This window comes from Pleurodeles waltl, chromosome 1_2 (assembly GCF_031143425.1).
Source record: "Pleurodeles waltl isolate 20211129_DDA chromosome 1_2, aPleWal1.hap1.20221129, whole genome shotgun sequence".
Lineage (NCBI taxonomy): Eukaryota > Metazoa > Chordata > Amphibia > Caudata > Salamandridae > Pleurodeles > Pleurodeles waltl.
The window spans coordinates 1,167,086,682-1,167,105,043 of record NC_090437.1 but is presented as its reverse complement, the minus strand read 5'-3'; the positions used below and the strand labels follow the sequence as shown (position 1 = coordinate 1,167,105,043).

The following is an 18,362-nucleotide window of genomic DNA, read 5'->3' as shown; positions in this document are numbered from 1 at the left end:
GCTGCCACTGGACCACAGAGGACACATGACTCCGTCGTCGTCGGACTTGTAGGTAAGCATTCTGCATTACTTGTGTACGTTGGTAGGCCACTTCGCATTAGCTCGGGACCACTGAAAACATATACATGTCACAGTAATGCTTTTAAAAAAATAAAAAATAAACTTATCAAATCAAATCAAAAACATTTATAAAGCGCGCTACTCACCCGTGAGGGTCTCAAGGCTCTAGGGGAAGAGGGTTACTGCTGCTCGAAGAGCCAGGTTTTGAGCTGCCTCCGGAATGCAGGGTTGTCCTGGGTGGTCCTGAGGTTGGCGGGGAGGGAGTTCCATGTCTTGGCCGCCAGGTAGGAGAAGGATTTCCCACCTGCCGTGGTGCAGCGGTGCGAGGGACGGCGGCGAGTGCGAGGTTGGCGGAGCTAAGCTGAGGCGACGGTTGAGGTATTCGGGTCCCTTGTTGTGGAGGGCTTTGTGTGCGTGGGTGAGGAGCCGGAAGGTGATTCTTTTGCTGACGGGAAGCCAGTGCAGGTGTCTCAGGTGGGCGGTGATGTGGCTGTTGCGGGGTATGTCGAGGACGAGGCGGGTGGAGGCGTTTTGTATTCGCTGCAGACGTTTCTGGAGTTTAGCGGTGGTTCCTGCGTATAGGGTGTTTCCGTAGTCCAGGCGGCTTGTGACGAGGGCGTGGGTCACAGTTTTTCTGGTGTCGGTGGGGATCCAGCGGAAGATCTTTCGGAGCATGCGGAGAGTGAGGAAGCAGGAGGATGATACGGCGTTGACTTGTTTGGTCATGGTGCGAAACGGGTCCAGGATGAATCTGAGGTTTCGTGTGTGGTCTGAGGGGGTTGGTGCGGTGCCTAGGGCCGTTGGCCACCAAGAGTTGTCCCAGGCGGACGGGGTGTTTCCGAGGATAAGGACTTCAGTTTTTTCTGAGTTCAGTTTCAGGCGGCTGAGTTTGATCCATTCTGCGACGTCTTTCATTCCATCTTGCAGGTTGGTCTTGGCGCCAGTGGGGTCCTTGGTGAGGGAAAGTATCAGCTGAGTGTTGTCGGCGTATGAGGTGATGTTGATGTTGTGTTTGCGTACGATGTCGGCGAGGGGGCTCATGTAGACATTGGAGAGAGTCGGGCTGAGCGAGGAGCCTTGTGGGACGCCGCAGATGATCTCGGTGGGGTCTGAGCGGAACGGAGGGAGGTAGACTCTTTGGGAGCGGTTAGAGAGGAAAGAGGTGATCCAGTCCAGGGCCAGTCATTGGATACCGGTGGAGCGCAGGCGGGATGTTAGGGTTCGGTAGACGGTGTCGAAGGCAGCCGAGAGGTCGAGGAGGATGAGGGCGACTGTTTCTCCGTTGTCCATCAGAGTTCTGATGTCGTCTGTGACCGAGATGAGGGCGGTTTCTGTGCTGTGATTGGCTCGGAATCCGGACTGCGAGGGGTCGAGTAGGTTGTTGTCTTCAAGGAAATTGGTCAGTTGCTTGTTGACGGTCTTTTCTATGACTTTGGCAGGGAAGGGGAGGAGCGAGATGGGGCGGAAGTTCTTCAGGTCGCTGGGGTCCGCCGTAGGTTTCTTCAGGAGGGCGTTGACTTCCACGTGTTTCCAGCTCTCGGGGAAGGCGGCAGAGGCAAACGAGCTGTTGATGATGGTCTGGAGATGCGGGGCGATGATGTTGTCTGCTTTGTTGAAGATGAAGTGTGGATAGGCGTCTGAGGGGGCACCGGAGTGGATGGAGTTCATGGTAGCTTTGGTCTCCTGACATGCATATGTCTGGAAAACTTCTATGTCAGACATTAATCTGGACACACCTGTATATGTCACAAATCAATGACATACATACTTTTTATTTTGGTTTAAGTATTCATTATCAAATGAATTCTTGCAAAACAATAGAAATAACATCACAATTATAAACTATGTCCAAGTGTGCTCTTTGCAATGTGACCCGTAAGTGTCATACTGTGCTTCCAGTTGTGTATGTGAGTGAGTGCGTGTAAGTGTGAGTGGATTGGCCGGTTGAGGCACAGGAATTTGGAGTGGGTGATGTGGTTGTGTCTGTATGCGTGCCATTTGCATGTGGGTCTGGTGTTTTTTTGTGTATGTTTGGTTGTGTTACTATATGCAACATTCAGGTCAATGTTGTGGTTGTTGTTATGTATGTAGATGTGCTTTTGTGTGAGTGTGTTTTTGTAGATAAGTGTGTCATGTTGGTAGGTGTGGTTTTTCTGGACTCTGCCATTTTACAGTGTACATTGGCTCCTGTGATGGTCTCCCTCTGTCAGCAATCCTCAGACAGAACAACGCCTGTAGGACTGCAACATCTATATATAGTCAGCGGGAGCCCGCCTACCTTATGGCTAGGAGGAGTACTCTGTTGAGGCAGCTGGCAGTTCAGTCGCAATACATCTAAATATGCAGTTGGAACTCCGTCGACTTGACAGATTACTTGGGTCTGCTGCCACAGCAGGACAGCAGTAATACTGCCAAGATCTAAATCCAGCCCTTAGTTTTTGGACATGTGCATTTGAAATTCAGAAGCATGCCCTTACCTGTAAAAATATTGCCTGATTTCGGTCACAAGTTTTCCAATCACAATTTCCAATCCAACCGCTTGATAGGCCTTTGCAGCTGACCCATTGGTAGTGAACATATAATTATCAGATATAGGCCCGTTACGTGTATCGCCATTTACATGATACTCAAGAAATTCCTGCGTGAGTCCGATGGTCCTGTTACTCGCTCTGGAAACAAATATAAAAGAGAAAGAATCATACTATAAAACAGGAATAACACGTCTTTAAAACTTCATAACTGAAGATTTGAAAAATCCGAATAGCTAGATTGCCTTTTGTCATATATCACAGTTCGAGCAAAACCTAACACCACTTTAATACCTGCTTTATCTATTCCAGGAGAAGAGGCCTCAAGTTAGTAGTTATTTGCCATTTGTGTCAGGAGTAAATATGTAAAGAGTGATTATTAACAATTAAACAAGAGGTGATGAAACACATGGGTTCCTACACGAAAAACGTTTTTGCGCAATCATTAAGAAGCATTTCTATAACAAAAAAGTAATATTTTTTGTAGTGGCTATTTACTCAGCTGCCAGCCATATCATACTTAATCTCTCCTATGAATCCACCGGCTAGCAAAATAGTGCATATCTCTGTTGTTTAGTTGAGATGATGTTGAATTTGATGGGTGGCCTAATAAATAGTTTGAAGGCGGTCTTTAATTAGCCAGCCATGAAGAAAAAAGGGACTCAAGGCAATGGTGGTCATACTGTAATGGGGATACAGCATGTGTGAAGCATTCAAAAGTAGGAGCATGAATTAACCTAAGCTTTTTACCTATGAAAAACAGTCAACTATGAATAAAGCATTTATGTTATTTTAATATTCATAAGAAATGCCAAAACGTCTGTTTCAGGATCTTCAGGATATGGCACATACATTCTGTGCTGCAGTCTAGAATTATTTGGCTGTCTGCAACAAATAATGCCAGTAGTACCAGCAGACCAGGATAACAGTACAGAGACTGGTAAGAGCAAGAGGAGCAGTACCAACAGCACTCCAGAGCAAGGTCTAGGTGAACAAAAAGTATCATGTCTAGGAGGCCTGGAAACAGGTCTAAGAGAGCCATGAAGGTCAGGTATAGGGGGACGAGGGCTCGGAGGACCAAGTGGGGCAGAGCAATCATCTTGGGTAGCAGGACCAGGGTGAGGACGGTCATCCGTAAGCAGGCCAACCAGAATCTGGAAGACGAAGGGAAACAGGCAGTTGTGGCTGGGAGGACCAGCACCAAAATGACCAGGCTCAGGAGAACCTAACAAGGAAAACCTGGATCAAGAGGGCCAGGATCAATGGCTGCCAGAACAGGAAAGGCTAGGTGGAGCAGGACCAGTGGTACTAGGTCTAGGAGGTTCAGTGTAAGGAGAAACAGGACAAAGTGACCAGGGTCAAGAAGAGCAGAAAGGAACAGAGCACGATAGGCCAACACTGGGGGAAGGGCCAGGATGTCCAAAAGGCTAGGGTTATACAACCTGGATCACAAGGGCCAGGATCAATGGCTGCTGTACCAGTAGAACTAAGAGGACAAGGAACAGATCCATGAAGAACAGGACAACCCAAACCAGGAGGACAAAGACTAAGGGAGCCGGAACATTAGAAGCTAGATGTACCAGGACCAGCGGTACTAGGTCTAGGAGGTTCAGGGTGAGGAGAACCAGGACGAGGTGACCAGGGTCATGAAAAGCAGAAAGGAGAAGAGCCAGATGGGCCAACACTGGGGGGAAGGGCCAGGATGTCCAAAAGGCTAGGTTTATAATAACAATCACAATAGGACAAGAAGGATCAGAATGACCAGTGCCAAGGACATCAAGACTAGGATGGGCCAGGTGTATGAGAACTATCCCTGGGAGAAACCAAACTATAAGGGCCAGGACCAATAGGACTAGGGACAGTAAGCACATAATCTCAAGAAGGGCAAGGACTGATCAGAACAAGAATAGCACAACCACAGCGCAAAGTGTCAGGGAGATGAGACTCAAGACACAGGCAAAGCAAGCCAGAATGAACAGCAGTTCTATGAGGACCAGGAAACAAAGAACTAGGGAGACAATGAAGATCAGGGCAAAGAGGGTCCGGAGTCCAAGTACTAGAATCAGCAGGACCAGGTTGAGGAGAAAATGAGGATAAGGAGCAGGGACATCAGGACAGGGATGACCAAACCCTGGAGGTGCAGGGCAGAGGGATAAGAACAAATTGGCCCAGAAGAGGAGGAACAGGAAGAGAGCATAGACTGTGAGGACCAGGAATAGCAAGACCAGTGCTAAGCAAAATTGACTGAGGGCAAGAAAGAATAGGAGAACAGGATGTGGAGGATCAGAATTAGGTGGCCAGGCAATTAGAGTTAGCAGGACAAAAGATAAGAGGGCTAGGACAAAAGGGAACCGTGGAACCACACCAAGAGGAAAAGAAAGATCAAGTCACCGAGGCCCAGGAGTAAAAGGACCTGGCATACCAGGACAAGGAGGGTCAGGATTACAGGAATGAGGATGACCAAGCTCGGTGGCTATGAATAGGATGACCTGAACAAGGAGGCTGAGGACTAATTTGAAAAGTTAGTGTAGAATCACAATGACACAAAGCAGTAGGACCTGGGACAAGAGTATCATAACAAGTTAGAGGAGGACACGTAGAACTTGTCTGGGCAAATGAGGAAGCGAACGTAGACTGTGGACATTAAGACAAGGGACCATAAGGGGAGAATTAGGTGGACTAGAGGGATCTGAATAAGCAGGACTAGAAACAGGACTAGGTGTACCCCAGAAGTCAAAACGAAGGGGAGCAAGAACTGAAGTACCAGGTAGTGCAGGGTGATCTGATACTGGTGTATCAGGAACAGGCTGGTGAGAAAAAAAATTAAATAGCCCATCCCACGAGGATCTAATAAGGAAGATCAGGACGCATGGATACAGTAGCAAGTGGACCACAAAGACAGGGACAGAGGCAAGGAGAATCAAGATGAACCAAACCACAAAGACTATGAGTGCCATCTCTAGGAGAACTGGGACAAAAGGGTTAGGTGTTGAAGGACCCAGCAGGATCAGGGTGAAGATCAGTAGTACCAGGATGGTCCAGGAAGGGCTAATACATGCAGGGCCAGAAAGATGAGGGTCAGGAAGTGCTAGAGCCAGGAGTACCAGATTCAGAAAACCAGAACTAGTTGGACCATGGTAGGATAAGGAATAAAACAACCCAGAAAAGGAGAACATGGAACAAGACCAAGTGGAGGACCAGCAACAGAAGGCATAGAAGGACCTGGAAGAGAAGGTAGACCGGGAGCAGGGGGACATCTATGTGATTTTATGTCACATGTATTAGGATATCCGTTTTGTACATTCTTCCTTTTTATGCTTCTTATACTGTCAACCGCCATAACGGCCACCTTTTTTAGCCCACATATACAACTGGTATTTGCTGAAACATCAGAGGTTGAAAAAATGAATAAAAGGCCAGGATTGTTACTCCCTGACCCCTGAGTGATAACAGGCGCTAGCTGATGCTGACAAGGTAGTCTGATGGTGGACCAGAGGACAAAGGGACGTAAACTAGGCAGAGAGGCCTAAAGCAAGGTGGGTGAAAAGGAGTGCTGTCTGAAGAATGGCAGAAAGGGTTTGAGAAATCCAAATGGCTGAAGTCAACAAAAATGGTTAAAGGCTAATAAAGTGAGTCAAAGGGCTAGGGCAAGCAGCAACGGGGAGCTCAGGATCGTAAGAAGGCTCAGATGTGCAGAACAGTGGGAGAAGGAGGCCACCGATAGATCGCCTCAGATGGTCCAAAGAGGGACTCATGATAACAAGGGACTGATGCCAGCTGTGATACAGCTGGAAACCAAGGACAGAAGTGATAGGTTAAGCACCAAACAAAGGGTCTGTGTGAGTAGACATATTAATTGACACTCTGTGCACAAGTATGTGTAGCGGATATGAAACAGGTGTGTAGTAGTAAGACTCCGTGTGTGGTGAAAGTATAAATGGAACAGTGTGATGCATTTTGCAAGACATGATGGAGGGCAGATACAGTTACCAGAGATAGTGGAGATGTACTGACTGCTTCAGTGGGGCTTGAAGATGGAGACCCAGACAATGAAGTGAGGGAGGATCGGTAAAAGGGTACCCACAGAAATTCTGTGAGGTCCTTGTTAGTAAAGGGCTGCTCATTAGTTCTTCATAAGTGATGTAACAGGGTGGATATTTGGCGTGAGGGGCAGTTCAGATGTTTCTCTGGTTAAAGATGACAACATTTCAAAGCATGGCTGCCCTTTTGTCTGTGCCCGATGACTGCTCAGGAAGGCTGATGACAGCCGGTGGCTGAGATCTCAGACGTCATTGTGTTCTTGTTTTAAGTATTCCTGTTTGGAGCTAGTCATGCTACTCCTGCGAGAGCCATTACCTAGCACAAAGGCTGTGTCTGAGCGACAACCAGAAAATGACATTTGGAAGAGACTCATCCCAAATCAGTTCTGAAACCTCAACAGTGGACCCACATCCCCTGTCTAAAAAAAATGAGTATAAACATTGAACCTTGAAATTATTGATCTGTAGGTCATTAGAATGGATGTAGGAAAAACCTCTGTTTATTTAGTGTCTTATTTCTTACAATATTTCTAATAAATTCAATTAATAAAATATCTGTGAGTTTCTTTTCTTCTGTGTTTTTGATACATTTATGTCTTTCTCTGATTTAATTGGAATTCATTCACATTTGAATGACATTCAGTTAAATTAAATATAGTCCCATTCATTTGCTCATAGCTCCTCGATGGAATACTTCCTCTAGCGGCCTGACAGAGTAGGGGCTGTCAGAGGATGGACTTTACAAGTCTACCTTATTTAGGGTAAACCCTGGCTGTAAGGGACAGGAAAAAAATAATGACCCCCCCAACACCGTGGGAGAAAACTCCCCATGTGTGGGAGACATTCGTTTTTTTGTTTTTCAGAAATAAACTCTAGCTTCAGGTAAGGTTTGTCAGCCGGCCATCATGTCCAACGGTATTGTCCATCAAACCTTTCTGGCATAGACAGGAACCATCATGACTGAAGTTCCTGTCTGGAAAGCCATAACAGAGCACTCTATATTTTAACACCATAAAAGCACGTGCTCATACATTAAGTCATTGGCAGCGACACTCAAATTATGCGATTGTGCTGCGTTTTTCACTTAATTATGGATTTGCAGCATTCACAGCATTCACAGCATAATTCATCAAATTGTTTCTAGCTCAAACTGTTCAAAAGTTAATAAAAATTCAGTGGCACATTGCTGTGCAGTGGAAGGCCATTTGCAAAGATTGACTGTTCACTTTTCTGTTGCTTGTTGCTATATTTAGGTATTAAACGGGTAGCAATGAGGTGCAACCTAAGCCCAGAGAGTGTTAACAAGTGTGAAAAGTACAAAATAATGAAATAATACTATCAGAAATTGTGCAGCATATTTTGCCTTATCTTGATGCATTGTGCCATTTTCTTACCACATAATTTATTTAGTCAACCCTGCTGCATAATTTAGGCCGTGCCTGCGGCATAATTCCAGAGCCCCTGGTGATAGGACAGCATAAATACATACATGCTATGTAGGAAGCTGGTTCTGTACATACTATATCAAAGTGAGATATAGTGTGCACAGAGTCCAGGGGTTCCCAAGAGGTTTAACAGAGTATAAAGTACATAATACTAATGCTCTCTTTGTGGTAGTGAGGTCTTATCAGAGAGTAGTACAAAGCATGTGTTGTACACACACAGAAAAGAAGAAGCACACACTCAATGACAACTCCAGACCAATGATTTTTATATTGCAAAAATATATCTTCTTAGTTTATTTTTACAAACACAAGATTTAAGTTGCAGGTAAGTACCTTAAACGTTCCGTATTTCAAAAAGGTACCGACAGTACTTTTTTTGAAATAGGTTAAGTAATACAGTTTTTGAGTTATTGGTAAAAAGCTATTTTAAAAATGGACACTCCAATTTTTAAACAGTTCCTGGTGGAAGGAAAAGTTAGATCTGTTTGCAGGTAAGTACAACACTTACAGTCTCAGTCTCTGGGTTTTAGGAAGTCCACCGGTTGGGGTTCAAGTTAACCCTAGACACCCACTACCAGCAACACAGGGGCGGGTGGGGTGCAGAGGTCAAAGTTGAGCAAACTTAACGTGGGCTCCTATGGAGACGGGGTACTCAGAGTCCGGTCAGCCAGCAGGTAAGTACCCGCGACTCGGAGAGCACACCACGAGGGATTAGAAGAGCACTGGATAGGCCACAAGTGGGCACCAAACACACACCCTCAGCGGCACAGGGGCGGCCAGGTGTAGGGTGCAAACAGGACATCGGGTTTCCAATGTTGGTCTATGAGGAGAGCCCATGGGTCACTCACAGGCTGCAGGCGAGGTCCAGGGGTGTCTCTGGCACACCACTGGTCAGACAGGGAGGAGGCCCGCCTGTTGAACCGTAAGGCACTGGGGGTCAGTTCCTCAAAGGCCTGGGGGCTGCGGGTGCAGTGTGTTCCTTAGGTGTCAAATATCTTCGTCCGGAGCTCATGGTCAGGGGGGTCCTTTGGAATTCCCTCTGCAGGAGTCGTAATGGAGAGGTCAACCCAGGGTGGGCACTTGCTTGCAATTGCCTGGGGACCTTCTCTTGCTGTGGGGACCACCTGGACATGGGCCGGGGGCGTCGAGTGCACAGGGGTCAGGACTCACGCATCTGGAGTGAGGTGGGAGTCCTTAGTTGTAGGTTTCTTCCGACAGAGCCGCTGTCCTCTGGAGGTCTTGGTTCTTTTGGGTGCAAGGAAGTCCTTTGGAGTTGGCAGAGGTCGCTGGGCCCACTGGACACGTCGCTGGTCTTTTTGCAGGTTCTTTAAAGCAGGAGACAGGTTGGTAGGGCTGGGGCCAAAGCAGTTGTCGTCTTCCTTCTTCTCTGCTGGGGGTTTCAGCTTAGCAGTCTTTCTTCTTCTTGTAGGCCGCCAGGAATCTTGGGGGCTGGTTTAGGGAGGCCCTTAAATCCTAGACTTAGGGGCGTGGTAGGGGTCAGAGGGCAGTAGCCATTGGCTACTGCCCTGAGTGTGGCTATACACTCCTTGTGCCCACTCCCTTTTGGGAGGGGGACACATTCCTATCCCTATTGGTCCCTGTCCTCCAAACCAAGATGGAGGATTCTGCAGGGAGGGGGCCACCTCAGTTCTGGGCAGTTTAGGGGTGGTCCTTTCTGGGGTGGTCACTCCTCCCCACTTTCCCTAATTTTCCAGCCAGCTTGTTGCCAGAAGTGGGGCTTTGTCCAGGGGGGATGGGCATCTCCACTAGCTGGAGTGCCCAGGGGCTCTGTAACTCGAGGCTTGAGCCTTTGAGGTGTTACAGTTCCTGTAGGGGAGATGTGAAGCACCTCCACCCAGAACAGGCTTTGTTTCTGACCACAGAGTGCACAAAGGCACTCACCCCAGGGGGGTCAGACAATCGTCTGCTAGTGGCAGGCTGGCACAGACCTGTCAGTCCTACACTAGAGGATTGGGTAAAATACAGGGGGCATCTCTAAGATGACCTCTGTGTGCATTTTTTAATAATTCCCACACTGGCATCAGTGGGGGTTTACTGTGCTAATAAGTTTGATAGCAAACTTCCCAGTATTCAGTGTAGCCATTATGGAACTGTGGAGTTCATTTTGACAAACTCCCAGACCGTATACTTAATATGGCTACACTGCACTTACAATGTCCTTAGACACTGTAGGGGCATATTACTCATGCAGCTATGCCCTCACCTGTGGTATAGTGCACCCTGCCTTAGGGCTGTAAGGCCTGCTAGAGGGGTGACTTACCTATGCCACAGGCAGTGTTTTGTGGGCATGCCACCCCGAGAGGATGACATGTCGACTTTGCCTTTTTCTCCCCACCAACACACACAATCTGCAATGGCAGTGTGCATATGTAAGGTGAAGGGTCCCTTAGGGTGGCACAACACATGCTGCAGCCCTTACAGACCCTCTCTGGTCACAGGGCCCTGGGTAGCATTGGTACCTTTTACAAGGGACTTTTCTGTGTGCCAGAGGTGTGCCAATTGTGGAAACAATGTTACATTTTTAGGAAAAGAACAGTGGTGCTGGGGCCTGGTTAGCAGGATCCCCGCACACTCTTAGTCAAGTCAGCATCAGTATCAGGCAAAAAGTGGGGGGATAACTGCAACAATTGCCAGTTTCCTACACCAACCAACTCCAACTCCACACACACACATACAAGTCACTACACAAGATTGAACCAGCATACCCCAACTGCCACCTCCCCTTCCACCAGCCCACCAGACATCTATTCTCTCTCTCACACACAAACACACACACACACACACACACACACAAACCCTGCATCTGCAAAGGCAGAACAGGAGGCCTACCCTTCTCAAACCTTGCATCCAAAATGTGTAATGACCTCGCTCTACATTTAAGGGTCTCCTCCTCACTTGCTCTTTAACTAACACCCAGCAAAGGACCTTCACACGTGTTCCTGTGCCTAAATACTGCTCAGGTGAAACGTTGCACTTTACAAATCCTGATAACATAACATAACATTTAGCCAGCTGGGTAAATAACGTAGTTTCTCTGCTATTTTCAAGGCCGTCATCCAAATGCAAAAAAAATTCTAATATTTAACCAGCAGCCAAGTAAATAGCAGAGAAAATTCACTATTTACTGTGTGACCGGCTAAGTCGCCGCTACCAATATTTTTTACATATTATTGTATGTCCACAAAGTAATTAACCAGGGCTTAGTACAGGTATAATACTGAAATAGTGTAAATAGAAATGCTATGCCAGTTCCTAGGAGAGAGAAAAAGCAATGGCAAGTCGAAGATAATCTGGGCCACCTGACCAGAGGATCTGATTGCTCAGGAGCAAGGACCCTCACACACCCAAAAGGGTGTCGAGCGTCATCACCAGGCAGCTCCACCTTGGGTTAGCGCTGCAATGCCCAACGAGCCCCATTCGGGGGCTCTTTGATAGAGTTCTAGTGTATCATTTGCCGATGTAAAGGGTGTGTTGCAGGGCTCAGTGTGGTGATTTGAGCAGACTGGTGTGCAGTGAAGATTAAAAATAACTAAGGAAAATCCTGATTTTATTTACTACACAGGAACCCTTTTTATGATTATGACACTGGCCAGAAGTGGGTACAATTATCCTAACTGCTCAAAAAGTAAGTTATAAGAAAAGGGTTGACATTTCTTGCCTATTTAAAATAAGTAATGATCAGGGCAATTCGTAAGGACCAAAACTCTAATCTACTCATGAATGGGGCGCCAAAATGTGACGGATGCTTGTAAGCGTACCCCAAACATGTAAAAGCTGGTCTAAAATCATGCCTTCAGTGTAAAGGCCCAACCAAAATAAGGTTACATACAATGACCAGGCATGAGTGGCAAAGGAGAGCTCACCAGCATTTTTTTGGAAAAGTTAACAAGGTTGCCGGAGCGAATTGTACCAGTGACCTACCCCCTCTTTGCCGATGTGATCAGGTGGCTCAGGCGATCTCCAACCTACCTCTGCTTTTTCTTCTCTCTTAGGAACTGCATAACCTTTCTATTTAGTCTTATTGGGGGCATGCATTCCCGATCTTAATCTGCCCTCTGTCCCTAATTCTTGCTTGGCATAATAATGAAACAGCCTAGGAAGATGGGGGTCTGCCCAGAGAGTTTCCAGGCCATGGCTTTCAATCCCAGACAGGCTGACTGAGTTTATCCTGCTTCCTAAGTAAACCAAATAAGCACCACCGAAAGAGGTAATTACACACATTTACAAACGCATTTCGGGTATGCTTCATTATTCTTTATGTTTCATACAGACGGATAACCCTAAAAAGTTCTTCTCAGGACACCGAAACACAATTTTTCCTCCCTTCACATATGACCAACAAGTGGCTGGATTTTTTATGTCCATGCAACGTTTTTTCTGCTGGTACTTCCACGATCTGCCATGCTTACTGTCAACCTTGTAGTTGTCTGTCTAGATCACTACCACAGAAGCTGGATCTCAAGCTCTCTTCCACCAGAAACTGACACACGTTGGCGGCCCTATTTTTTTGTTCTTACTACCCATTGTCCATTCTGCAGCCTCATCCACGTCTACGCCACAACTACGCATTGGTATTAAGGAACAATCGTACTGTTTGCAACGCTGGCCCTCTGAGGCAGCCTGTGTACAGCATGTGGTGCCTGAGAAAACACTAATAAATAAAATATATTGCGATATCTGCATATCACAGTTGTGATGGGCATGGTACCACTACAAAACTTGTATTTATTCGATCTGTTATTTTTAAATTACGTTCGTGTATCACAATATTATTACACAGTGAAACAGGTTGTATGAATCAATATGGAACAATGCAAGCAAACCATTATTTCAGTCCTGTTGCACAGCATACAGCTAATTCAGAAAACATTGTCTGCCATGTCACTGTAGAATTATGCTAACTCTGCAAATTATTATGCACACATATTTAATAATATTTTTTGCCAAATAGTTCCTTTCCATGAATGCCAATGTTGGTCTTTCATACAGAAGCAATTAAACTAATGATGATCATACCCATGATTCTTTACATGGAATTCATATCTCGCACATGCCATAGCATATGGAAACATAGCACATGAGGAAAAGGGTCTCTGTCTGTGGAACAAGCTGTAGCCAAAATTGAGAGACCAAATGAACTACCTCAAGTTCACGAAAGACATGAAAACGGGTATTTTTATGGATGCATCTCTTGCTGTAACTCTGCTAAGAGTCTGTAGCTCTTTCCCAGCTCAGGAATGGAGTCCCAAAACTAGTGTTGGTGAATGTTTTTGAACAAAATGCAAAAATGGCGGAACCTGACAAGGGCAGATGCCTTGGCATACCTTGGAACAACACATAAAGCAGGTCTTGGTTAGGTGGCCTGCACCTTTCTAGACCACAAAACTGCCTATGAGATGCAGGCTGCTCATTTTTAGGGTCGAGCCTGCGTTGCATGCGCTCGCGCATGCGTATCGCAGCGAGACGCTTTTGTATTTAGAAAAGGGCTCAGAGCCCTGTCAACTTCACATCAGTGTTTTTTATTGGTTCGTGGGCTTGCCTAATAAAATCTGCTTGCTTTCATTAGTCGAAGGCAGGCATAACTCATTCCTTTTCCGGTGGCTAGCCCTCCTCGAGCGCAGCGACCAAGTACAGAAAACATGTGAGTCTCGCTGTTTTCCATCGGGCTGGTGGACTTCTTTTTCTCTAATTTACAAGCGCGATCTCGCTTGGCAGAAGTCGAGAGCTTTACATAGTTAATTTCAATTTTTCGGGTTATGTACATAAATGCACTTTTGCCCGATAGGAGAAAAGTCGGGTTAGGAGTTTACAACGCAATCAGCTCTAACACGAGCAAACGTGAGACCCGTTGCATTGTAAATGCTTGTTCTATTTGGATGGGTTTCCAGAGTCATTCAGAATGGTCTAACCATAGTGATCCATTCTGACTGGTTGAAAGCAATCAATTAAAATTGATAAAACAGTTAATGTCAGCTAGAGGCTTTTGAGCACTCTATTCTTTGTGCTTGTTTTTTTAGGACATGTTAAGTAGAGTGGATTCTGCAAACTGGAAACAGCAATTTGACTAGCCCAACTCAGAATCCTTCTTGGGCAAAATACAGCCTCATGTAAACTTAATAGAGTCATACCATGAAATCAAAAAACATCTGAGGAGGGGTCTATGTTGCCATTATTATAAGGCCAATACTGACCAGGTAGAGTCCTGGAGATGTAAATAACCTCATGGCACCACCTGGCCTTTTGAGGGGGCCGTGAGGTGATATATTAATCAACCATACAATCCATAATGAAAGTAAACATAAATAAAAGATAGAGTTCTAATGCACAACTAAACATCCGCATTAAAAATAGTATACACAAACTGACGAAATTAAACTCTAGATAAAGTACAAGAAAGATGCGTTCAGAGAACACAGATTTTTCGATGAAGTTCACTAGTTAATTTGATAATAAACGTGTATAAGTAATTTCGATGGTGGTAGACTCACCTATCTTTAATGCTGTGCATTAGATTTGTGTCCTGGTCAATCATTACCATGTAGCAGTCATTCAGTATGGGAAGCAGCCTTTTCCCAGGCCTCCTGGTGCTTTCTGTAACCTGTCTCTTAAATTTCATCTTTCTTCCAATGATAGCAGACTCCTCATTGGGTGGGTAGTTTTCAACTTTTACAACGTATCTCCTGTAACTGAGGCCGTTTATTGTGACAAGCAGGTACAAATCCAGTTTAGAGTGGGGTTCTGTTGACTCTTGAATCTGCAAATCAGTTACAAGGAAATCTTGCATAAAACTGTGCGACATAACCGTCTATGTAAGAGCAAGAATTAAATCCGGATTCATCTATAAAGTTCTAGGAAAAGACTATAATAGGTAGTACAATTTCATAGAGAATGCCAGGATTGATGCACTATACCTGCATGCTCCTCTTTCGGGGTCATTCTTGCCAGGCCCCTTTAATGCTTTAAAACTCAATGCATGTAAGCAACTGCAAGCTATTAGACAGGGGTAGATGCGATTGGTCCACAGCTGGATCAGCAAACGGGCTCACCATTTTTGCTTCAATCGTACTTAAATACCAGCTTGTTTCACATTCACAAAAAGTAAGTTTCAGAGCAGCCGCTCTTTCAGCACATTCTACTATTGCAAAACGCTGGCAGGGTTACTGTAAGGATGACTCCACTAAGGCGAGGTAAACACTTTTATTGAGGGAGGATTCAACCACCAAAACGTCTGTAGGAGCAAAAGCATCTGATACTTATTGGAACACTCCCTACAAGCAGACCCAACAGCCCTCTCACATAATAAGACTACCTTCTAGATTCCAAATGCCTTGGTCAAGAATGCAACATATTGGGCCTGATTCACAAAGGTAAACTTACATTTTCATGCAAGTTTATGTTTGTTATGGAATTCACAAACTGATTTAATATTATGGTTACAACTGAGGCGACTTTGCAGTCGGGCGGAGAACTCTGCACTTAAAAAGATACGACATGCCTATCTTTTTTGGTCTTCACAGGCTGTCGTCAAATTGATGCGCGGTAAAAGTAAAGTCATAAAAAAAGAAGTGTTATGTCCTGTTTTTTTCAGGTGGGGTGGACAGGACGGGCAAGCAAGGAGGAGGAGAAAGGGTGTGAGGCTACAGGCAAGCAACAGGGACAGGACAGCAAAATGGAGAAGTGTTGGGTAGGAGGGGACAGCAGCAGCACAGAGAATGGCTGTGTGAGAGGGGGAAGAAGCAACACACGCAAAAAAGTACCTCAATCCCAGTGTGAGCACTGATAGACACTAATTAAGGGGAAATCAATCTTTAAAAGTGGTCCATGCAGCAGAAAAGAAAGTGACACCTAGCCTGCGCTGTCCAATTAGGAGGCAGCAAAGATCAGTAACACTGAAGCAATTGAATGGTAATTAATGGGCGGGCTTGAAGTCCTCTAAAGTAAACACTATGTCTTGCAACCGAGAGCGCATGTGTTGCAGGTGCTGTTGCAGGCTCGACCTGAAAAACTTGAACCAATATAAATACTACACACACACACACACACACACACACACATATATACACAAACACATGAAGAATAATAAAAATTGTAACTGTAAACTGTATCTATATAGCACTTATTACCCCTCATGAGGCATTGAACTGCTTTGCAGTGAGTAGCACAAGTACTCAAGAGCCCAAGATTAGAGGTTAATAGTATATGAGCACATTTTCTTTCCTTTATGCAGTAGTTGTGTTAGGTTTGTGCCCTTGGTTTCTTGTGTTTAGTAGAGTTTTCTAGTAGGGATAGAATGATGGTAATGCATATGAAAGGGGAAGTAGTAAATTGGATTTTTGTAAGTACTGGTTGTGTGTGCCTGTTAAATGGGTTACATGGGCAAAAAGGGAGGATAAACTCTGAGAAGGATAGTTGAGGGTTCATATTAGTCAAAAGGTTTTGGGGTGAGCCAGCGAGAGGAGGGATGGTACAAAGGTAGAAAGGAGGATTTTTTTAAAAATATTAAAAAACTAAAATCTACATATATTAATACACATATGCACATGACACTTGGTAAGGTTGTAGCGGCTTGAGAAAACCCTTCTACATAAATATCTATATGTGCAAAGAAGCAGTAATTTTTTCACAAGGTCTGACGTACGCAGTTATCTTGTGGTGAGGTATGTAATGTTTTCATTACATTTCTTAGAGCTTTAGTAACAGGCATAAACTTCCACATATGCACGTACAGAAGCAGCAATTACGGCCTTTTCTCATATGCACATCTCTGGTGGTGTAATATACATTTTTCTCCTTATAGCAATGTATCTGCTTATAACAGAAGCATAGCTCAATGAACAATGAAACATGTATAACAACTTCATCTCTATGCTGGGGGAAGCATATTTTGGCTTGTCTGAGTGTTCAGTAGCATGATTTCTGTTTACAAAAGGCAGAAGACATTCAGATGAAATTTTCCTACACAAGAACATGGAGTTCTTTTAGGGGTCGCAGATGCGACCCCCCTGACTTGCCTCTTGCGACTCCTGGTACTGCCTTTGCGACCGTTGGCTTCAGAGGTGGCAAGATCAGTGCCTGGAAATCAGGTGCAGCTTGTACTAATGGGGCATCGGTTGGGGTTCCACTTTACTGTGTTTCTGTCATTTTTATTACACAAGTAGTTAATAAAATTATTCACTATTACTGTAATAAAAAATGCAATACATTTAGTTGAAATATGACCGTATCTGGCAGCAAAGGTAAGTAAAAAATACAAATAAATGTACGTTGTATGTGTGCTTGAAGGTGAAAATTTGTTTATGTGAAAGACAGTGTGTGTGTATGTAAGCATATTTATGCCTAAGTATAAACCAAATGACGTGTGATGTCACTTCCAGTACCCCTGGCATCTGGGTGAATTAACGCCCAAGGGCAAGAAATGCAACTCAGTATTAACTACAAAGAAAACAAGCATTTGCAATGCAATGGGTCTCGCGTTTGCTCAAGTTAAAGCTATTAGCGTTGTAAACTCCTAACCGGACATTTCTTGCCACATAAGCTGAAAATGAAAAGTAAAACAGTTTCACATAACTAACTGGACTTTTCTTGCCACGTAAACTGAAAATGAAAAGTAAAATAGTTTCACATAAGCAAGTCGCCGGCCGCCATGAGCAAGAAGCAGACACACAAAAGGAAACAGAAGTTCGCTTGAAGTGAAACATACAGACAAAAGTGCAATTATCCGTGTAACCGTCAAAAGTGAAAATATCCATGTAACAGGGTCGATGTCATGCAAAACACTCGACTATTGCCCAGCGAGAGCGCACTGCCTACAAAATAAAGAGAAAAAGTCTTCCAGAAGCCATACCGAAAACATGGAGCCTCGTATGTTTTCAGTAGTTGGCCGGTGCGCTCGAGGCGGGCTAAACACCGGAAAAGGCATGATGTATGCATGCCTTTTACTAATGAAATCAAGCGAATTTTAAAAGGCAAGCCCACGAACCAACCAAACTGATGGGCGTGACATGGGCGTGGTCAAAAGCCCACAGAGAGATTACACCAGGGACAGAGCGCTTTGCGCTTGACCCTAAAAACGCATCAACAAGTACATTGTGGAAGGCGATCTGTAAACAAAGCACGCACCAGAAAGATATATTTTCTATGACACCCAGAGGTGAAAAACAAGCATGAACTCCATTATGGAAAAGCAGGGGCAGCAATATAGGGTCAATAGGTGGAAGCTCTTTCCAAAGTACTGAAAAAAGGCAGAAAAGGCTAGGATTAGTTAGCCA

At 45.0% G+C, this 18,362-nt stretch overlaps 1 protein-coding gene across 1 annotated transcript in view; it reads right to left on the bottom strand.

Moving 5' to 3' along the window:
* The window catches only part of MAN2B2 (mannosidase alpha class 2B member 2), a 369,901-nt gene that overhangs the window by 101,905 nt on the left and 249,634 nt on the right, over positions 1-18,362 (bottom strand). The window contains exons 11-12 of the mRNA XM_069203167.1: positions 14,583-14,848; positions 2,538-2,729 (exon numbers count right to left, since the gene is read on the bottom strand). Of these exons, the coding sequence (XP_069059268.1) occupies positions 2,538-2,729; positions 14,583-14,848 (458 nt within the window). The remainder of the gene's footprint in view (positions 1-2,537; positions 2,730-14,582; positions 14,849-18,362) is intronic.